The sequence below is a fragment of the Prinia subflava genome, chromosome 3 (genome assembly GCF_021018805.1).
Source record: "Prinia subflava isolate CZ2003 ecotype Zambia chromosome 3, Cam_Psub_1.2, whole genome shotgun sequence".
NCBI classification, from domain to species: domain Eukaryota; kingdom Metazoa; phylum Chordata; class Aves; order Passeriformes; family Cisticolidae; genus Prinia; species Prinia subflava.
The window spans coordinates 36,199,321-36,221,947 of NC_086249.1; the positions used below are offsets into that span (position 1 = coordinate 36,199,321).

At 35.6% G+C, this 22,627-nt stretch overlaps 1 protein-coding gene across 7 annotated transcripts in view; it reads left to right on the plus strand.

The window, feature by feature from the left end:
* SGCG (sarcoglycan gamma) overlaps nt 1-22,627 on the plus strand; it is a 108,595-nt gene that overhangs the window by 45,812 nt on the left and 40,156 nt on the right. For 4 of the 7 annotated variants that reach the window (XR_010080013.1, XM_063394675.1, XM_063394674.1 and 1 more), the window contains 2 exons: nt 7,808-8,005; nt 20,409-20,510. Coding sequence is in view for 6 of the 7 variants with exons in the window: in XM_063394675.1 (XP_063250745.1) it covers nt 7,811-8,005; nt 20,409-20,510 (297 nt within the window). In the remaining variant the exon portion in view is untranslated. The remainder of the gene's footprint in view (nt 1-7,807; nt 8,006-20,408; nt 20,511-22,627) is intronic. The other 3 variants (XM_063394678.1, XM_063394676.1, XM_063394679.1) reach the window with 1 other exon arrangement.

Below are 22,627 nucleotides of genomic sequence, written 5' to 3' on the forward strand. Positions count from 1 at the left end.
CATCTATATTATTTATGCTTTTGACCCAGTCATGACCACCCAAGGTCTGCAATGCAGGCCTTTTTCACCCAATTACAGAAAACCACCTAAATCCATGGAGAAGGAAGAAGAAAGTCAAGAAGAAGGACTTAGATAACACCCAAAATCCTCCATCTTGCCACACACACATTACTGTATACTAAAGCCTAAAATTCTCTGTTTCCAGAATTCCAACGAAGGGTGATTCTCCTAGCCTTTCCATAGGAACACAATGGCTCTCAGTATTCCTTGCACATTAATACTTTACTTTCTTCCGCCTGTCTCAAGACAGGTGCTACAGATCTCATGCTAGTTGTTTAAAGACTTGCTCATACAAACACAGGCAGTTAAAGCTCATACCTAGCTTAGTTATAAACACTTTCTTAAACGCACAATTAAAGAAAAAGAAGGATCTAGGGGAATGAATCTACTCTGGCTTGTGCTTCAGAGAGAGAAACCTCACAGCCAGAAGACTACAACAATTTCTGTTCTAATATTCATGGCAGTACATTATGTATCTGGTGTACTTGCAGTCCTTCAAGGAAAAAATAAATCATGTTGAAGAGCAGGTACTATGGGGGAAAGTGTGCTGGTCTTTAGAGGGCAAAATTTATTTCACCATTCGGTTCATTAAAGCAAATTGTTCACTATTGCATTTTTACCCTCTACTCAAGGCCCATGAGATAACTTCTTCTCAAAGGGGTTGGAGAATAAAAACTATCCTAGTAAGATGAGATTAGTTACCTGTTGCAGGTTTGACGTTTTAAAATGTCTTTGTGGTAATAAACCCTGTTGAAAAACACTGAATGACATTCAACAGGACAAGACAGTGTTTTACACACTGAAACTATGAAAGTTCATCATACAAAGAGCAGTAAGTAAGGCAATGCTTAAGTGGTCTTGACACCATTAATGGGTCTCAGTCTCAAACTGTTAAGTGAAAACAGTGGCTGTACAGAACTCTCTTTTTTCTCTTCTTAAAGGATTATTTCTAAAATCTGTAATAGTAATGAGAGCTCCACAGGGTTTAAACAGTAGCTTCACCTGCATCATCATTCAGTCATTTCTACATCAGGTATTCTAAGTTCTTTGTGTTTTTGTTTGTCTACTAAGACAGAGTAACAGATATGTTGAAAATCCCTGAAAAGTAATAATTTTGAGATTTTAATTTTCCTTTCATATTATGGTACTCAAAGGTCACTTAGCTGTAATAGTGACTGAATTTCAGGGAGAGAAGGTTCACTCTTTTAATTAAAACAATTTCAGGCATTTTATATAACAGACAGGAGACATTTCATACCACAAAGTAGCTACTTCTTCAAATGCTTGTAATGTAAAAGTTTAAAATAATTTACAAAAAAAGTCTCTGTTTTTTGTGTGGTATTTTAATTCTGATGGGAATAACATGGTTTTATTTTTTTTTCTTATCTGACTGATGTTTTCAGAATTTTTAAAGGAGAAAAATCAAATTGAAATCTAGAAAACAAGGTTTAAAAAATTTACTGTAAATGAGATTCAAGAGTAGACATATTAGACAAAGAATATTTTATATGGCATATTATTATTAATATGTTCTAATAGTAATATGGCATCTATTACTATAATATTAATAATTATGTAATTAATATTTATATACTCTTGTGCTGTCAGTGACTGCCTTTCAGCTCTACTTAAAATCTACAAAGCTGTTGATTGTGACCATGTCATAGTTATTATGCAAATATGCAGTGCAGGGTATGTAAACAGTTAACTAGGCCATATAAATTTCTTGGCTGGTTTTCACAAATTACGCTCCAGGGATCCAGCTCGTTTCAGCTGATGACACTAGTTTACAATTCAAACTGTAATATGCTATATAACACAAAAATTTCAACAAAGCAAGGTTGGGCAAGATTAAATACAATATGATGAAAGGACTGAAAGTAATTACAAAATTTTCACCTAATCATGAGACTTTGATTTTTCCCTGCCTCTCTGTTTTTGTCCTGAAAGCTTTTCCATATGGATTCCAGAGGTTTCTCTTTTTTTTTTTTCTCTGAATAACAGGATTACCTCAACTGTCTTCCATCTTTCAGGAAAATACTCCAACAGCACCTCTTTCCTGTTGGTTAATCATTGGACTGCTTATGTGTTCACAAAGACAAAAGTGTGCATGCCTGAGTGCACTGAAGTGTGAAGTCTTGGTGTACTTCCAATGTTCATACTATAGTAATACCCATCTAGCCCAGTACAATATACAAAAAAATGAACATAATATTCCATGAAGATACTGTATGCAGATCGTAAAAGTAGTTCTCACTTGCCTCAGCTGACAGGTTGTTTAATTTCATTTTACACTTAGTATGCAATGGCACAAGAATTTAGTTTAAGAGGTTGGAATGGTCTTTTCACGGTCCTGTTTTTGTTTAGCATTATCACCTCTTTCATGCCTGCACATACTGTGAATTTTCTTGCATGTGAATGAATAAACTTCATGTAAGGAGGTGTCCTGGTTTAGGAATGGTGTTCTCCAATTCAATATTCCTCTTAAAACCATCCCACCACTTGCTCGCCCTCCCCTCCAATTGTCAGCACAAAAGGCAAGGATCATGGTTTGAGGTAAGAACAGTTTGCTGGAAACAGCAATGAGATAAGAAAACAAACAGTAACAGCAACAATATTAACAAGAGAAGATAGAGCACAAAGAAATTACTTGTGCAGAAAGCCTGCAACAATAAAAAGATGCAAATCAGTTCTTCCCAAACATGTTTTCTTCCACTGAAAGGAATTCCCTTTTCCTCAGAAGCCAGAGTCCCTTCTCCCCCACCCCTGGCAATGACCTGCTGGGGTATAGAAAAATATCAGGGTCCTGGACACACTCCTTCCACAATGTCTACTTCCAGCTTTCGCAAAAAATTAATATTGTCCTGGCCAAAACCAGAACAAGAGGGAAGAGTAGATGCACTGATGAGTGTTCATGAAGAAGAACGTGCATAGTACTAGCACCAGTGGTACCAGTTTCATCATGAAACCAGACCAGTTCTGAACTCTGATTTGAAAAGTTTTTATTGACTGCTAAGTTTTTGTCTCTTTGCTGAAAATATAAAATGCTAATAATTACATACTTATTAATGGAATTACAGCTGGTTGTTAGGATTACTCACTAACTAGTTCTATATTTAAATTATGTTTTCTAATTGTATGTTATTATCAGTTACTTTATGACAACATGATAAAGTACTTGAGTAACACAGTTCTGAACTGTCTATAACAACATGATAAAGTACTTGAGTAACACAGTTCTGAACTGTCTATAAAGGGGAGTTTTATTTACATGAAAATAGCAGCCATTTATGAACAAAAACAATGAAAACAGGTTTTTACAGTTGAAATATACTGAGATTACTTATTTTAATTGAATTAGTATTCTGTCTTCAGTATTTCCTACAGGTAAGTAGTTCATGAAAATAGTACGAATGACACGCTGTTACTCAGGCTTGCTTTTCTAAACAGGCTAAAGGATAAGTTTTCAAATTGTTTCTTAAAATCATAGCCATCTTAAGTGAGTATTTCAGAGCTGTCAGAATGGCTTATTGAACTTCATGCCTGAACTAACTTCAGTCCAACAGTAACATTATTGATAGACAGTTTTTCAATGTCTTTCATTAATCAATATTAATATAAAAATCTTTTGGACCTGAGAATCACTCAGATGACAGAGACCAGTTTCTAAGTCTTGCATGGAAAAAGGTGCACTAGAGCTAGGGAAATATTCTGTCATGGTTATATATTTTTAGAGGACAATTGTAAGTGTGAAGAACATACAGGGCAGCTCATATGTATTACTGCAGGCATGAATTTTATGCCTTACATGCAACACATACAATGTCTGAAGATATGGGAAATCTCACAAGGTCAAAAATCTGCAGTGTTACTGGTTGTTCACTAGTTTGATCTATAATTTGAAATCTGTGAAAAGTCTTTTGGCAGCTAATTAGCATTCAGTATCTGGTTTAAATCAGCAAAGAGGCAAGAAGTAATTGGATTTAAATGGATCCTAATAAAATAGATGATGACAATTAGAAAATACTTCTAAGTAACAAACTATCATGATAGAGCTCAATCCCATGAATTATGGCCAAATCTACAAAAATCCATAAGGAATGTGCTGGTTGTGTTGGCCCTTGAATGGGAACACCAAGAAATTCCACTTCCAGTTAAGTATTTTATTCATAGCAGCTGGGTTATTGTGGTACTGCTGATGTGGTGCAAATAAGACGTTTTCATGGCCCATTTGAAAGATGTAAGAATTTTAATTCTGAAACTCAACTGCTATTTTATCTGCCTTCAAGGATGCCAGTATTTCTTACTCTTAGTCACTGTGTGCTGCTTCCTTGTAAAATAATGCAAAGATAACATTTACCAAAGTCATTGTGCATTCTACAGGTTTCCTGCTTCTCCAACTAACTTGTGTTAGCTGGAGAAGCAGGAAAGTGTCCAGGTGTCTAAGTCACCACTTCTTTCTGGGTGCCTGTTTAGAATGCTCCTACACAACCAGTTTCATGGTTATTCCACTTACAAATCACATTTCTCATAATTTCTCTGTTGTTCTTCTGTGAGTCTATCTTGAATCTCAGCAGACTTCACAACACAACTATGAGGTCTGCCCATCTAAGGCTTTCCTTTCATCCTACCTTCCTAAAACATCCCAGACTTATTAAAAGATTTCTCTCTGACTTCTCCAGACAGGTCTGAGATTATTTTCCTATGTAATTTCATCTCGTGAACATACAAGTCAGTAATATGGGAAGTTGATTCTCCCAAAAGAAACAGTCCAACAGTATCAGTTCTGAAAGGATTTCCACTGTAATTATGTAATAGTAGGAGACTAATTATCTTAAAAATACTGAAATATTATGTTAGGGAGAAAAACTTAATCCTTCTCAAAGCATTCAGTTGTCTAGGCCAGCACTGCCTATTTACTATGACCAAAGCAATTTTTGGCAGTATTAATAATGCTCAGAAACAACAAAACTGTTTTCTGTCAGGAAAAAATAATTCATGCAGGGAAAAATGCTGTACTGGGAGATGTCCCCTGTGGAATTTCTGAAGGGCTGAAAATAATCACAAAACTCACAGGCTTTTTTGCTGAAATGTGTAATGGATTTTGACCTCACTTCATTAAACAGCAGTATGTAATAAATTATGTATAAAACCCTCAGCTCACAAAAGAAACATTTTACAACAGGATGAAAATGGAACAGAAGAACAGGAATCAGAAAAATCCTATCTTGTTGAATTACATGCTTTTGGAAATCATTCTGGTTGAAATGTTCTACAACATATCAGCATACACGTATGAGAAAGTCATCCCAGGTTCTATTTCTTTCTCTTTTGATGGATGTCTAAAATTCACATCTAACGTAAGTCAGATGAATAATTCCCAGCAGGGAGACCTATCTCCATTAACCATAAAGGGATACCAGGTTGACTGGCTCAGATATTCAGAGCTAAATTGTTCATATCTAGCGTTGTGAGATGAATTCCAGCCTCAGAGATCACTGTAATGAGGCTGCATAAGAACATGAAGATGTGACAACTAATTAACTCATTGGCAAATGGTCTCTGCTGCAAAATTTACTTTGCAGGTGTAGGGAACAGCAACACAAGTAACAGGCAAAGCAGTCTGCCTTGGGAGGGGGGCATAGAACAGATGCAAACAAATCCCCGTGCGAGTACTCACCACACAGAAACCGGCAACACCCCGACCGCTCACTGGCGTCCAGCAGGACCAGAAGGGATCCCTTCTCCCCCAACACCCCCTGCACGTGGCTTGAGGTTGTATACGATAACCTCAGGTTGTTTAGGATAACCAGCCGTGCCCCTCCTGGCTACTGCAAATATTAACCTGGCCAGAACCAGGACGTAGTTGTACTACTCATGGACAAGAACTGCGCAGCTTATTTCTCTACATTTGTCTCTGGTTGTTACCAGATAAGAGTTACTGCATCCTGTTCTGTAAGTTATGTGTTGAGAAGAAATCTGTGTGGAAATAAGGGTAAAGGTTTGTCTGAGCATCTTATGGAACCTGTTTTATGTATATATATCCCAATACCTATGGCACCATTTCAGATAAGGGGCAACATCTGTGTGAGTAATATGGTTTACTATGCAATAAGTAGAAAACAGAAAAAAAATAGCATCAACTTATATTTAAACAGCATTCTGTAATCAGTACTATGTACTTGAGTAATAAACAGAACTAAAAGATATAATCTTGTATTTTTAAACAAACATAGTTCATGTGGGAAATATTAAGTAACATCTTGTAAATCTTGTAAATGTTTTGCACTAATACTAAGACAAGTTGTTTCAGAATATAATTCCTTAGTAATAAATTGTTATACTATTTTAGCAATGAAAATATTTATATACATAGTCTATGAGCAACTGAGACTGATAGCAGAAAAAAATTATAATATTATACCATAATGTCTGTAAGCAAAGTTGCATTATGAACTGCCAATTATTTGGTCTAATTTTGGAATATAAATAAACAAGAAATTAATTTCTTTTGGTGAAAGTACAGAAATAAGATGACTACTGCGTATATACAAGGAGCTAATGCATGGGCTTCTGTTCAGTTGTAAACTGATATGTCATTCTCTGTCTTGCTAGGAAGCTACAGGAACAAAAGATGACATCTTTCTAAAAATGAGGGTTAGAACTGAGAGCCACAAGCATGTTACAGACACAGGATGGCTCTGCAGGAAACTTGAACAGAGGCAAGGATGTTGTTTGATCATGTTTTGAAACCTGTGTGAGCAGAGCATGGTGATCTCATTGATAGGAGGAAATTCAGAATTGAGAGTAGACCTTGTGTGAAACCTTTCTGAAGGCACTCTCATTCAGGAGCATTATATTATATGAAAGTGGACCAGATTTTGGATGTAACATGCCTGTGGACATACCTGGCTCATTGGAAGGGCTTGAATTTACAATACCTGTTTTGTTTCTGACATTCATGATTGGGTTGGGGTTTTTTTGCTTTATCTTGTTGCAAATGAGACAGATATTGCCCACTGTTGTTCTTTATAAGCAGCTTCAGCTGCTGAGTTTTTATTCTTTTGGCCAAAATTGTAAGCTTTAATGAATGGTTTTATTTGTTGGTGATTTCTGTGCTGTAAAAGGGAAAGTTAGGGAATATTCTCATGTTTTAAGGAAGTGCAAACTTGTAAGATTCCTTTAAATTCAAACAATGCTTCTTTAAGAACTGTAGTATAAGGTAAAGTTGTTTAAATGCAGTAGGCAATGTTTTTAATGTTGATATATCTTTAAAAGTGAATATCTGATTAACTGAGAAATCATTATTTCCTGTACATCATAAAGAATAATTTTGTTTCTTTACATACATATTCTGAAGCCTAATATGTATTGGCATTCCAACTGATACACACTTGTGAGCTGTAGATTATGATCTGATCCCATGAAATATTTTATATGCGAGAATTAGAATACTGTGACAAATGGGGCAGAAGGCTTTGCCATTCTTTATAGGATGAAATAAATTTAAGCCTCCTGAAAACAGCAGTTAATGCAGTTCATATATTAGAACATCACATCCATTGTGTGTATCAAAAACTAAGATATAAGTTGAACAGGGCATGATGAAAATGCTTTCCAGGTAAAACTTCGTAAGAGTTTCTAGTTCCTAGCTATTACAATCTTCATATTTTCCTTGGAGTTTATATAAATATTGTCAATTAAATTAAGCAACTAAGCGGTTCTCTTTCTTTTTCTCCTTACATAGCAGATGGTACGTGAACAATACACAACAACGACACCAGGCACGAGCCTAGAGAGGCCGAAGAATGAATATATCTACAAAATTGGAATTTATGGCTGGAGAAAGCGTTGTCTCTACCTGTTTGTTCTCCTCCTGCTTATCATCCTAGTTGTGAACTTCTCTTTGACAATTTGGATTCTGAAAGTGATGTGGTTTTCCCCAGTAAGTGTCCTTTTTAATTTCCCATTCTTGTCTTCTTTTCCCTGCCTCACCACTTCACTTACTTTGTATGTACACCAGCTTCTCTGTAGGTAATGGATGGTTCTTTTTTCTTCTTCTCAGCTGTGATTTGTACTTTGGCTGAAAGTATGTTAGAAAAATATATCTTTGAGTGTACTTTCTCATATGTAATTTCGACATTAGTAATAATTTTTGAAATACTGAGGTTGTTGATGCTGTAGATTGCAGTGAATTCTAGCCATTCTATGAGAATGTATTTTACTGTTGTCTCATACTTTCTGTTTAGTTGATATTTTATAAATGTATTTACTGTAATTTTATCTCATATAGAATTCCTTAGTTAAAATATTGCTGACAGTTGCTGTGGTTTTTTAGCTTCTTTCTCCTATTTATCAGCATCTAAAATTTAACAATTTATTTGCCCAATTAATTACTGCTTGGAGGTAATTATCACTAATTCATGCTTGAGGCTAAGCAGCTATATAATTCAGAAGTAAATTTAATAACTTTCCACTGTCATATATATTTTATTATTTATAATGTAATTTTGCATGTAGTAGATTAAAGGGTAAGTTTCAGAAGTCTGCAAGGTGCAACTTTAGTCAGAATGCAATAAAATGCATCAGTGAATATTGAAGCTAAGCTAATTTGCTCCTAACATGCATTTGTGATACACAGATGATTTGAATAGACTTGTTAGAAGAAAAGCAATAATAATAAATTTTTACAGCTCTGCCCTGACTACTGAAGAAAGTTTCTGTTATCTAAAGTTATTACACCTCTGTCAGTAAGTGAAGACCACTTTATCCTAATATAAATATTTCGATACTCACTAAAAAGAAAGTATATTAATTTTATGTCCTACTTACTAATACAGTTTTTAGTGCTTGAATTCCTGTGAAGGGTCTCCCTCTACATGAATTCTTTACAGCACTGTTACTGTCATACAGATTACAGCGCCAAAGATCTTAGATCACCTATAATTTTTCTCTTATGCAGCTCACATGGAAGATATGCTTTTAGTGCCTGCATGTCATAATTCACAGACAATGTGAAAAATGTGTAATTATTTTCTGTGTCGCTCAGGTTTCTATTTTTAAGGAGTTTTAAAAAATATTTTATAGATTTGATTTCTACATATGGGCTTGGGTGTTTCTTCTCTGACACCAGCGAGGACTGAAAAAAAATTACGTTAGAAAGCCTACTTATAGGAATGCCTGTCTCCTTGTAGTTCCTGTTTGGAAGCCACTAAAAGCCTTGGTCTGCTGAGGGACAGGGTCCTTCTGCTTTTGTAACAAGAGCAGTAAACAACAGCTCTAGCAATGCAGGTTTACATCCTTTCACAGAGTGGACTGTGAACACTGCAATTACAAGGAATTTCCTAATTCTGTGTTAAAGAATCTGTATGCCTGACACGCCCAGTTGGATAGTGACTTAACTGTAATGACTTCATTAATTTGGGATAATTCTAGGGAAATACTGAAATTCAGATAAATATCAACTGTAAATACATTTGTGCAAAGTGCACATGTATATCACAATCCTCAGCAAAAGTACATGTGACATCATTAAGAAGAGAGAACATTTGTTACTGGGTGTTGTTTTAATAGACTACATCTTTCAAGACAAGAAGTAACTCTGAGGATACCAGAAATATCACCCACAGAATCACAGAAAAGCACCACTACCCACTGAGTCTAGGAAAGATGTTTAGTGCATGTTCAAAGTCTGGAACTGTAATTGAAGCATCACAGTCCTTTCCTGTGTCTAAGGAAACACCAGTTGTGGAGAATCAGTGTAACAGCCATAATAAATTACCAATACTACTGTAAAAGCCTTTTCATGATGGAATTGAGCATTTATACCTCCAAGTATTTGATACTGTTTGAAAAGAGGTATCAATATAGTGTCAGAATTAGATTTTTGTGATTCATGAGTTCCAAGATTGACAAGTATTTGCTGTTTAGGAAGTGAGTTGTTTCATATATATCACACTTACTCAATTAAGCATTCCCATCATTGGGAAAGGTTTAAAAGTAATTGTGAAATATTATCCTAGCCATTGTTTGGCAATTATTAATCTGTCAACTGTGATAACACTTATATTTATTAATTGTATTCTAAGTATATTGTGTAGTGATGACTTACTAGATTTAATATTCATGATAGATATTGTATTTTTAGCTAATACTTTAAAAATATTTGGTCCTAGTTTTAAAAAAGTTCATTAAGATCACTCTTAAAAATATCACTCTTTAAAATATTTAAATATTGCTAGCTAATAAGATAGCTTTTTTTCTCTGTAAAATAATACAAGAAAAAAGTTGTATTCTCACTAAGATTGATAAATACATTTAGAAATAAACATTGCAAACATTTTAAAATATATTTTTGTAGAGTCCTGAAGAGAGTTTATGCTGAAGGAAAACTTTAAACATAACATGACTGCAGTATATAATTTTACTAGGAAAACAGTTTTTGAGTAAAAGGGGCGTTGGTGCTTTAGTGATTGATCGACATGGTTCTATAGCACAGCCCTTTCATAAGCCCACTCAGAGCTGACAGACTGGTTCTTTAGACATCAAAGTTTCTTTTGTTGTATAAAAAGTGTTCTCTTTTTCTATAAAGCATCCTTGACTCTTTCATTAAGTAATAATTTTCAGTATACAGAAATCACATGCTATGTCTATTCAGAGATTAAAATAATAATGAAATTATGAACAGAGCTTGAAGAAGCTCTGGTGTTGAATTAATCCATGCACACATGTCCTGCCTTAACCCCCATAAAACCAGACAGTGTGATGAATACTAGCAAAGAAGCTAAGCTGATAAAGGAGAACATGAACCAGACATAGATATGCTGCAAGATGAATAGATTTTGATCTCCTTGTAAGAATTTGGAATGATGAAAGACAGAAACTTTTCTAAGCTCTGTTGTTTGAGAGGCCTTCAGCATCGAATGTAGATGACTAAATTGAACAGAATTCCATTGTTTCATTTCTTTTCATTTCATCTCATTTCATAAAAGCTAGACTAAAAGAGAACAACCTGAACAGAGACTGTATCCCTTTTCTCATGCTGCCCCAATTAAAAAACATATGGGCATTTCCAAATTTGTGCACATTAATTCAGAGGTATCAGCTGTGTCTCATTCTTTTTTTTCTTTTCTCTCTTGGAGTTTAGAGGGACAAGGTCTCAAGTTTTTTTGTGGGGATGAGCAAAGAAACCTGTGAATTCATTATATTCAGCTTCAGTTTCAGAGAAGACATTCAAATAATTATACCTTGAGCTTGGTGAATAAGGTGAAATAGAGTAATTTGAAAAGTAGCATTATTTTTGCACCAAAATCAGTTTGAAAAAAGGTTGGATTTTTCCCTCTGGATGACATATTACATTTTGCATGTAATGGAAATTTCAGATTCTGTTTTTAACATAATGAGGCTTTCTGAGCGTTAAAGGGGACTGCTAGTTCTAAAGAGTTTAGAAAACTAAGAGTTTTAAGGGATTTAGGACTACAAGAGTGTCAGAATTCCTGTGGACAATTCTGAAGGATCCAGTAGGTCTGAAAGAGGGGAACTTTGATGTCTGTGATGTCTGCTGAAAGACAAGCGTGGCAGCATGGAAGAAGTGAAAATTTCTAGAGGGTGTCAGCAACAACTTCTGAAGAGGTCAATTAAATGTGACACACAGCTGGATCTGCTACTCACGGGATCCCATGGCAGCCAGATCTGAAGGGTAGAGTTACCCAGAGAAGCTTGACCAAATTTACGGACCATATCCTCCAAATGTAGGAATGATCAGTCCTGATACTCAGGAAGATAAATATCCTGGCTTAGTTTGGCAAGTTATTTGTGATGGAGCTTCAATTAAAGAGCAGTATAGAAGAGTTGGAAGAAGATACAGAAGAAATAAATAAAGAAGAAATTTTGAAACAATGTCTGGGCCAGGAAATGTGTCAGACTTTCTGTGTCAGGAGTGCCAAAGCTGAGCTTAAGTTAACAATTACAAAAGGCAAATGGCAATAAGATGGTGAGCATCCATTGGTGCAGAGAGAACTGATTCTCTTGCAGAGTCACCCTCTGCAATGTTAGAAAGGTTTTGGAGACTGGGGAGATCCTTGATGACAGGGGGAATGCAAGTGTTGCACTTGTTTTTAAGAAAAAAGGGCCATGGGTTTACCAAGGGTGAATGATGCCTGACCAATCTGATTGCCATTTTATGATAAAATGTCTGGAATTATAGGTTATGGGAGCACACAAAATATCATTTATCTTGACTTCAGCAAGGCTTCTGACTCTCCCACAATATTCCTGTACCCTAGTTAGGCTATTACAGCCATGAGGAGTGGTCAAACAGATAAGAATAAAAAGTAAACTGCCTAGGTAGTCGGGCTCAGAAGGTAGATACTAATGTGTTGTGGTCTGCATGGAGGGCAGTAATAAGCATCAGTTGTCTTGTCCTGGGTCATGTCCTTTTCAAAAACTTAATCAATGACTTGGAGGAGGTGACAGAATGCTTGCTCACTGAATTATTAGGTTATACCAGTTTGGGGGTACCATTCAATACTTCAAGGCTCAGGTTGGAGGTCACACTAGCTCTAGTCCAGGATTGTCATGCTAGGTTTCTAAAACTCAGGTGTGAAAAATGCACCTGAACAGATGATTACCATTCCTGGTACTCTAGCAAATCTCTGTCAGAAACCCCTCATTAAATCAGTTACTGTATTCTTTAGGTTCTGCCCCATTATCATAACAGTTGTGTGCCAAAGATTATGTCTAAATTTTTTTAGCCTCTGATGAAGAAAACCATGTTTTCCATGGATTTTAGTGGATGCCCCACCTATCATGGTCTCCTGGACCAAGAAAGGAAATTGACCTATATTTCATTTTGATAAGAACAGATAGTAATGCAACTACAGTGTTCACCAGGATAACTAGTTACCTTTGTGCGGTGTGGAGTTTCCTCTGACAAAAACTTTTAAGCACTGTGTAAGAGAAGAAGATGGGTCTTTATCGTTTTAGATGCACTCTTAGTCAAACATGATTCAAATCTGCGCTCAATCTCAAGTTCTTGTTGCCATCCATATCAAACTTTACTTGGGTTTGAGTCTAACCAGAAGAAAGTCAAGTCCTAATACTAAACCTTAGAATAACCCCCGGGTCACCTTATCATGACAGGGAGAACTTGGTCTGTGGAGGGCCAAGTCGAACAGTGTCGTGTCCAGCCCAACAATGCATATCCTAAGTGGGGTTCTTCTTAAGAACAGGACAAATGTTTAGCCTGCTCTTGTGCCTACACCTCAGCTGGACATGGAGACAAAGGCAATGACAACTGGGAGGGTTTCTGCACATTTAAGATAGATTGTGTGCTTTTCCTCACTCCCCTATGCACATAAATTTCTGGCACTGGAATAAATAGGACAATTGGCACAGTTGTACAAAAACATGCAGGGTTTTCTAGATATTATTGACAGGTGTTTTCTTCCTTTGGCCTACTTTTAGCTGGGGACTACTCTACCCATGTAGACATTCCCAAAACTTTTATCATAGACCCAGCACCCTTCTAGACTTCTGGGGTTCCCATTAAAACTGAATATAGGCAAAGTATTAAAAATTATTTTTTAATTATTTTTCAAAGTTTTCTGTAAGGCAATAGTAATTTGTTGATAGTTCATTTATTAAGACGTTGAAAAGCAAGCTATATATAATCTTACTATAAATATATATTAGTTGGCTGGTATCGGTACTGCTCTAAATCTGTGAATACAATATGTATTTTGAAATAAAAAATATTTTTTAATAAAAGACTTGTATAAAATACTATTTAAGTACTTGATAAACTCAGGCACTGAAGAGGGAGGGAATTGCTTAAGGAAATATATAAATATGGAACTAGGAATGTAGTGAATTAAGAAAGCAAAATTTTAACTGAAAATCAGTTAACACTTTCTGACAGTGAGACTTAGTAGAGTGTGTAATAGCATGCCTTATTAAATTGGAGATGCTCAATCATTTGGAACACCTAAAATCAGAGCAGACAGCAATGAAAATGTACAGTAAAGAACACTTACAGCAAGAGTTCTCCTTCACTGAAGACATCCATTAGTGAGCTTGTACAGCCTTTTGATGCATTCTGTGAGTAACAGTAGGTACTCCATGGAATTAGTTGCCATTTTGACAATGTTGCATTACCTTAATACTCAAATGAAATAAATTATTGAATTTTTCATGAATTCCCATCCAAATTTTCATGTCAGAATGTGAACATTCCATAATTTCTATTCTGAATAATCCGAATTTCGCAGCTGTATTTTGCAACTTTTCTATTAAGTTAAATACAATTTGCCTCCAGTCAGGCTACAGTCATTCCCATTTTCTCTATCAGACAGAGAGTAATAATTGAATAGAAGGATATTGAGATACTTACTGGAGAAAGTTGTTGTCAAAGACTTTCCAGTAGTGATACATATTTTCATTTAAATGTATTTTCTTAAAGCATTTGATTATTCTTAATTATAATTTGAATTGAATCATGGGTGTGTAAAAGGGTGTGGAGAAACACTTGTTTTAAGTGTACTTTTGTAATAATTTATAATATTAATAAAGAGATATAAAAAGCCTCAGTACAGTGAGATTAGAGTGTATGTGCAAATTTAAGAACTGGATTTAAGAAAGCCCTTTACAAATAAAAGGAAAATATTTAATTCCATTTCTTTAGCTAAGTTGCATAATTACAAATGTTAATATAATAAAATTAATTACCCAACTTATAAAAACCTAATTCCTGAATAAATACATGTAGCAGTGGGAGTGGCAGTCTGTTTCTTCATAGTGTGTTTTTCTAACACAGGAGATGTAATGCCAGATGTAATGGCATTTTTTAGTATCTGTGCAGTACAGAGCCAAAGACAGAATTTGGTCCTTGCTGAACAAGGAAATGAAGCTAAAACTCAATCTGTTTTGAGAATATATTCTTCCCTCTTCAATAACACTTGTTTTAATTAATACTATAAGAAAGGAAGTTTGTTATTCTGTATATCAGGACAAAGATAAAAGAGGATCTGAAAATATCTTGAAAGTATGCATCTTAAATATGAGTCCGATTTTATGAAAGAAATGTTATAAAAATAAGCAAACACCAGTGATTTGATAATTTGCTTGATCCATAGCTGTTTTCTTACAAATCTATTGAATTCAAAGTGGCCATCTACTTTTGTAGATCTCAAAATATTATCTACCCACTTTTCAGTCTTGTCTGCAAATGGTGGTTTGGTTTGTATCCAGCCCTAAGCCAGGTGAGACCAACTTCTATACCAAGAGTTGCTTTTGCTGGGGGCTCTGATTTGACCAGTGTCTTTGACTGAACTGACTCCGCTGTCATCTAAGCAGATGAGTCAGATAACCTATGTCTCAGCCCAGCAAATAGAGTCCTTGCAACTGGAAATGAGATCTGGCATCAGTAATGTTATTATACCAAGCACGTACTTAGCTCCAAAATTGATATTGTAAGTCAAACAGAGAGTTTCATCAGATTCATTACCAATCCTGTTTTGCTGATGGCTCTTTAACAATCTCTACCCACAGTCCTATTATCTCAATGAAACAGTACACTCTTGTTTGCAAAGCAAGTTCTCTAAATAATAATTGCTGCAAGAAGTACTGCAGTGCAAGCAGGATCTATAAAGCCATTAATTGAAATAGCTTTGGGGCACAACAAGTGATGTCTTGGTCTGAGCTTGCCAAGGTCTTCCCCTGATCTGGCCAAGAAGGAGGATGCAAGGATCCTACAAGAAAGAAAAGGATTTAACAGAGTGGAAATGCTGCATCATTTCTGCTCTGAAGTTAATATCATTACCGGTTTCATTCAGCTCCTCCAGGGGTGTGGACTTTTAATATATGGAAAGGTTGAATATTCAGGGAGCAGATACTGTAAATCAAACATGCTTTTAACTCCTGAGACAGAAGCTACTTGATTTGAGTTGAATGTGTGTTAAAATTAATGTTAGAATCAACTTTGAGAATTTTTTTGGTGTAACTGTGCTAACATATGGGCCAGCCTATCTTTCCAGTTTTTGATCTCTCCCAAAAAGGAGAAAGTAGACATCCTCCCTTGCAGCTATTAGCTGATACACAGAGCAGAAGTTCAATTTCTCTTACTCAGAGGAGTCTGAGGACTGTATTTGACACTATATCTCTAGTGCTGAGAAGGTGCAGAAACAGTGATGGTGTGATGTGATCTGGTATGGCGTGATGTGGAGAGTGTTTGACCAAATATACTGAGCCAAGGTGTATCAGTTTCAGTGTTGGTAGGAAAACAAAAGCTGTAGTTATTGATTGAATTTAGGTGACTAGAAATACTCATATTTAAACTGAATGAATGTTCCCCATGTGTCCTGCTCGTTTCTAAGGGCCATATCCCTACAGCAGCAGACCTACATTGTCATATTCATGGGAGATAAACCCCAAATAAATCACCTGATGCTCTTTTGCTTCCATAAACCATAGACAGCATGAGGCTTAGCTACCTGAGAGCTACTCACTGTGAGTTCAAGAGCCCTAGAGCTGCATCTGCTTGTTTTCCACTCCTAGTAGTCTGGAGTCTGTGTTTGGAATTTAAGAGAATGATAGCACATCCAAGGTCCTCCCATCCAGATGTTCTACAACACAGTGCAACTTACCTAGGATTCTGCAGTGGTGGCTACTCGCTTCAGCTTGGAGTTTGGTTTCAGCTTGGTTTGGAGTATCCCTATGTAGATAATTCACCAAAAATCTAGATGTCAATCATCTTTTAGACTAGGACTTCTCAATCAAGGAGCCTTTTGATGAGCTTTTATGAGAATTCAGAGATTAAATTTTTTTGGTAGAAGGCTTTGTTTCTGTTTCTCCAGGCACTTAACCTGCTTGGGAGCATTTTCAAATTATGAAAAAATGCTTCTACTGTAGTTGAAGACATCCTGTTGCTGCAGTTAGAATAAGTCAAACAGTTCTGAAATGAAAACTGGTCACACCTTTGTGAACACTAATGCTAAGTTGCATCTTTGGTACATGTTTGGCAGCTGCCAGCAGTTTCCACGCTAGTCAACTCCTTGCAGCAATAAAACCTGATTGCTGTCTACAGAGATGCCATTTCATCCTTCCCTGCTGTACAGCTGCGTCCCTGCCTCGCCGAGGGCTTTGAGTAATTACAGAATGTGAGTCTCAGCTATATCTGCAGGTACAACAGTGTGTTACAGCTCAGGGCCCGCAAACTCAAGCAGTGACAGTCACCAGCATCAGGATAACCAGAATCCAGACTTGCCATACATCTCCAGTGTTCGATGAAGCGCTTTCTTTTCCCCACCCTAAGCAATACCCTGTTACACAACTGCATCAAAGTCCACATCTAAGTGATATTGGGTCCCTTTCCTCAAATCAGCAGAAATATTCTTATTCAACTGTTTGGATAGGAACAGAATCAAATCCACGAAACAGAAAGCATCGGGTTGGTTCATCACTGAGGGAGCCACAATACTCAGTAAATATCAATTGGTAATGTTAGAAGCAGAGTGGTTTTTGAGACAACAATATGGGTAACTATTATGTTCTGCCTTTTCATGGAACTTAGCATTGGATCTCAGTGCATTGGGGTGGTTGTTTATTCTAGATCCCTCTCTTTTATATTCCATGTAACTTCAATTTGCCAGTTATAAACGGGGCATAATAGAATTCCCCTACCTCACTGTGCTGCATAACTCGGTACTTTTACAATCCTAAGATGCTCAAATATCATGGTACTAAGAACATAATAATCGTTTGCAATCACAAAGGTAATAGAAGTGAGGATCATTATGTAAAATCCACATTTTTATTGTTTGCATGCATGTTACAAAGTTTATGTTAGTCCTCAGAGATAGTCATTTATGCACATAACCCAAATCTGAATTTCCCTGGGTTTGCACTTCCCAAGTGGTCAATGAGAATAGATAATGAAGCTGTTAGGCAAATATGTAAGAATGTGAGCTTTGTGTCAAGGCTTAGATTAAATATCTGATGAAGAAAATACGGCGTCCTGGAGGACATACTGTACAAAGTAATCCTCAGGGATGTGACTGGGTTTAGTGACAAAATAGGAACTTTTAGATAAGTTGAAAGTGCTCAGTTTTATCGTGTGACATACTATTCTTTATGTCAAAGCCATTTCTATTTCTTTGTCTATATAGCATTTTCACAATCATTGCTGGGAAACCTGAATCCATTAGAAAGAGTGTGCTGAGTAAATTGCTTCTTTTTTTTTTTTTTTTTTTTTTTTTGTCTCTACTAAAAATTTCTTCCAGAGATTGCCACCTGGACCTTGTTAATTTTCCCCATTCTGCTTCAGAGCAAGAATTAATTGCTACCTCTTCCTCTGCCTTCTTAAATTTCAGATTTGTCAATGTCATTTTTTTGTACTTATTCTATAATATACTACTCAGTCCTGTATATTTATGCATATACAAATATGCAAACTCTGTTTAAACCTGATAGCTACTATAAACTACTTTCGCCTGATGGGAAAAAGTATGAGTTCAGAGCAAATAATCAGACCCTAAATTTGGTTAATAAAAGAGAACGAGGAGATAGTTGTTGGTGGTATTTCTTTAGAAGATCCTGATATTTCACGTCAGACTTTTCAAAAGTGTTTATCTTAAACCTGTGTGTCTTTATAATGTGGGAATGTTGCAGGTTAGATAAAACTGTGTGGAGTCTTCACTAGAAAAGCTTATTTCTGAATCAGTCAGTGCTGGCTAGGAATTGTCATTATAAAATCTTACCACAGGTATTATTTTAGTTTTGCTTTATGGGATGTATCAGTATATACTGGATACTTTTTAAAAGCTTTGCAATGGTCTAGAATTTGGAAACTGTATCTGTTTTTACTGAGGAAAGTCAGTGTTTTACATTATTATTTGAAATACATTATGTATTTCAAAGCAGTAAAATATTTGACCCTGGAGAACAGATTCCATAAATAGCTGCTCTAAAGGCCTCTTTCCTGAAGCAAATCTTGCTGAGGAAGAATCGTGGTTGTACTCTCCAGTGGAGTCAATGAACATTTCTTACCTTATGGAGTTTAAGCAAAACTCATTTCTCTCTTTGTCTCCTTTCAGGCCTGCTAAAAAAATAGCTATGATTTTTCATTGAAGGCTGGTTGGATATGTTACTTAACATTACATATATACATGTATAATCTGATTAGTCAGAACATATATTTGAGAGCAATTACCATCCCTTCAATTATGACTTTTATCAGTAGTGAGCACAATTCATTAGATGAACAATTTATTGATGTATAATTGGTGGCCTGTTATGTATCTCTTCTGCTTACATGGCAGAGCTGCCTGAAAACTGTTTGGAGTGGAAATACCTTTTTGGCGTTTATCGTTTTTTATTTAGCCCTTTCATCTGCTCCTTGTTTTGCAGAATTTGTCTTGAAATATTTTCATGTGGCCAAGCTGAAAGGCTGCCATTTTTTTCTTTTTTTTTTTTTTTTTTTTTTCTTTTTTTTTTTTTTTGGCAAGTTTTCTGCTCTTTTTGTCAGGAAAAGGGGTGAATCCTTTACAAACTGGCTAAATACCTCTGAAATATTTTGCAGCTGAAGCCTGCAAACTCTCAGATGTACTTACTGAAGTAATTCCTCACTCATTTTTCAAATTGTCAATTCTATGATAATGATGAAAGGAAGTGAAAATAAAGAAAGGTGATATCAGCTGGAAAGAATGACTGGGCTGAAAGCAAGAGGGAATAACAAAGAAAGGATGAGAAAACTGAGGAGCAGGTGATAGAGAAAAAGGTACATGATAATGAGATATAGAGCCTTGACCTACAATTAAAGGAGAAAAAACCTAAACCAATGAATTAAAACTTAATTAAAAAGAAGTAGTTGCTGAAAATAAAAGCAAACAAAAGTCCCTCTTTGCCTGTTCTGTAGGCTTACATTATCGATAGAATGAACCCTGATATGTTAATGTAAGGTTTTTTATGAGTACTCATACATAAAAGTTTATTGTTCATTAGATTTTAAGAAGGCAAGTACAAGAGCTGTTTCAGCACAGCCAGTACAAATACACTTCTTTTTAATTTAATGACTATAAAACTGTATTTCCACTCTACATCCTTGCCCCCCCACCCCCCAAAAAAAAGAGAAAAAAGCAAACACCATGTTTAATAACTTCATGAAACCTACAATTTCTCACAGGAAATTACTCCTGGAAAAAAATAAGGAATTCTTAGAATTTTATATGTATTACTATTTGTATATTTATAGACTTGGGGCAGGCAGCTCTGAAGATGTTTAATTTATGAAAAGAACACAAAATAAATACAGCAACAATAGTAAATTGTGCATAATTGTCACATCTTCTCCTCAGACTGGAATGGGACACCTGCGTGTTACAAAGGAAGGGCTTCGACTGGAAGGGGAATCTGAATTCTTATTCCCTCTTTATGCCAAAGAAATCCATTCGAGAGTGGTAAGTGGGTAATCTTGCAATGATGCTAAATAAAGTGAATGTGCTTCTGAATAATTGAGCTTTCCATGATTTCTGTCATGTAAATATATATATGTATGTATGTACATGTATATCTGTATACACACGCATTTCTGCACACTTGACAAGGTCAGTGTTATGATGCTTTGTCAGAATTAACATTTATCTCTTAGGCATGTGATAAGCAGCTCAATCAGGAATTATAATTGTTATCATATGTAAGTAATGCTAAAACTTGAGGAGTGTATAGAAAAGTTTTCTTTATTTTTACTGAGATTCTTTTTTAATATAGGCTTCCCAAGGAAACTGCTTGTTTTATTTATTCATCCACTACAGAATAGTTTCAGTATCTCTAAAATTAGTGGATCCCAATGGAAAAGTTATGATTTCTCTAAAATATATAGGTTTTTTCTCTTCAAGGACAATGCCATGAAATGTCTGGCATGTTTATATATTTATGTATATGAAATTTACAAGTGTAAATGGAAAGACTTAGTATGTAATCTAGTTTACCAAGACAGAAAAGTTAGTTATTGTTATTACTAGTGAGGTAAAAAAGGAATACCATGCTTGGTCAAATATTTATCAAAATTATTAACTTTAAAATGTCACTAAGAATGGGAAAGGTATGGAAGTTGTGCATTTAGAAAAAGGAAGAGAGAATCCAATTTGGATTTTAATTATCCAGGGGGACTCTGAAACTTATTCCAGTGAATTTTTTGTAGAGAGATGTCTGCTTCTGGACAATAAAATAAATATTTTTCGGAACTATTGGGCATAGTCCAACATCTCACAAAATAAAGTTTTATATTTTGTAAATATTATCATCAACCAATGGGACATTTCATTGAATAAAGTGCTATTCAATAAAAGCCAAAAATGGCTCTTTCATATCCTCAAACATGTAATTGAGAAGAAATAGCCAGCCATGAGACTTCTGTGAACCTAGGAAAAAAGTTAGTGTTTATATTGCAAGAGAAAATGTAAATAAATTTATCAGAATGAGGTTGCTACATGCTTGATTACTAAAACTTAAGCAGTGCTAACATATTTTACTTGTATTGAGCTTTCCTTTTTTTCTCTTTCTGCAACAAGTATTTCCAGTTTCAGGAACAGCTCTTAATTAAGACAGTGAAATTCCATTACTATATCTGTATTTCCATTTAGCTTCTTATGCTGTATTCTTTTCTGCCTTACAGGCAATGAAAAAACTATTTATGAGCTTTGGTGAATTTCCCTTGAGGTTGTTTATCCAGTAAGACATGTAACTTTTTAAGACCAGCACAGCTAATGTTTAAGAACTCCCTCTAGTCCCAAAGATCATTATGCAGTGTTAAGCTACCATTTGTGCTCTCTTAATATTCCTTTCAGCTCTTAATACATTTAGTACAATATAGGAAAAAGAGGTGTGGCAGCATCCAATATGAGCTTGGCTGTCCAATGGCCCGTCATGATCGTTAGCAGCATGCATTAATTGGAGCCTTCAGGCTACTGCTTCTCTCTGCCTGCTGACAATTCATCAGAGGTTTTTTTGTTTGCATCCTTGCTTTTTTAAATATTTGAACTCTCTAAAGGCTTAATTGCCTGCAGCTTGGTCTCCTGAGTTGCCATTTATGTGTTTATTCTCATAACATTATTTATTTGTTAAGCTTTCTTTTTCTAAGTTTGTCTTGGAGAACCAGGCCCCTCTCAGCTTTCTTCCTTGCCTTAATAGTTTTCTCCTTGCAGTCTCCTAAGAGATTTTCTCACCTAATGAGGTCTCCAAAGTGCTAAGAAAATATGTAGCAGAAAATCTACTTGCTGTGCATTGTCTCTGGAGCCTATTACAAGTTTATACCTTCATTATGAATCCAATGCAGAACTGTGGGCAAGACCATTGCACCTTTGCTAAAACATATTTGTGGAAAGATAAAAGATGAGCATTTTTAAATATGTTACTAGATTTTAATTAGTCAAAACCACATATGTGGCAGCAGCAGGTCAATTATTTTTTAAATCAACTAGTGGCAATCAAATAAATGCAATAAAGATGGCCAGATTTGTGAGTCATTTAGCAGATTTACTTAAAAGTACTATATTTACCCAATCTCCAATACTTT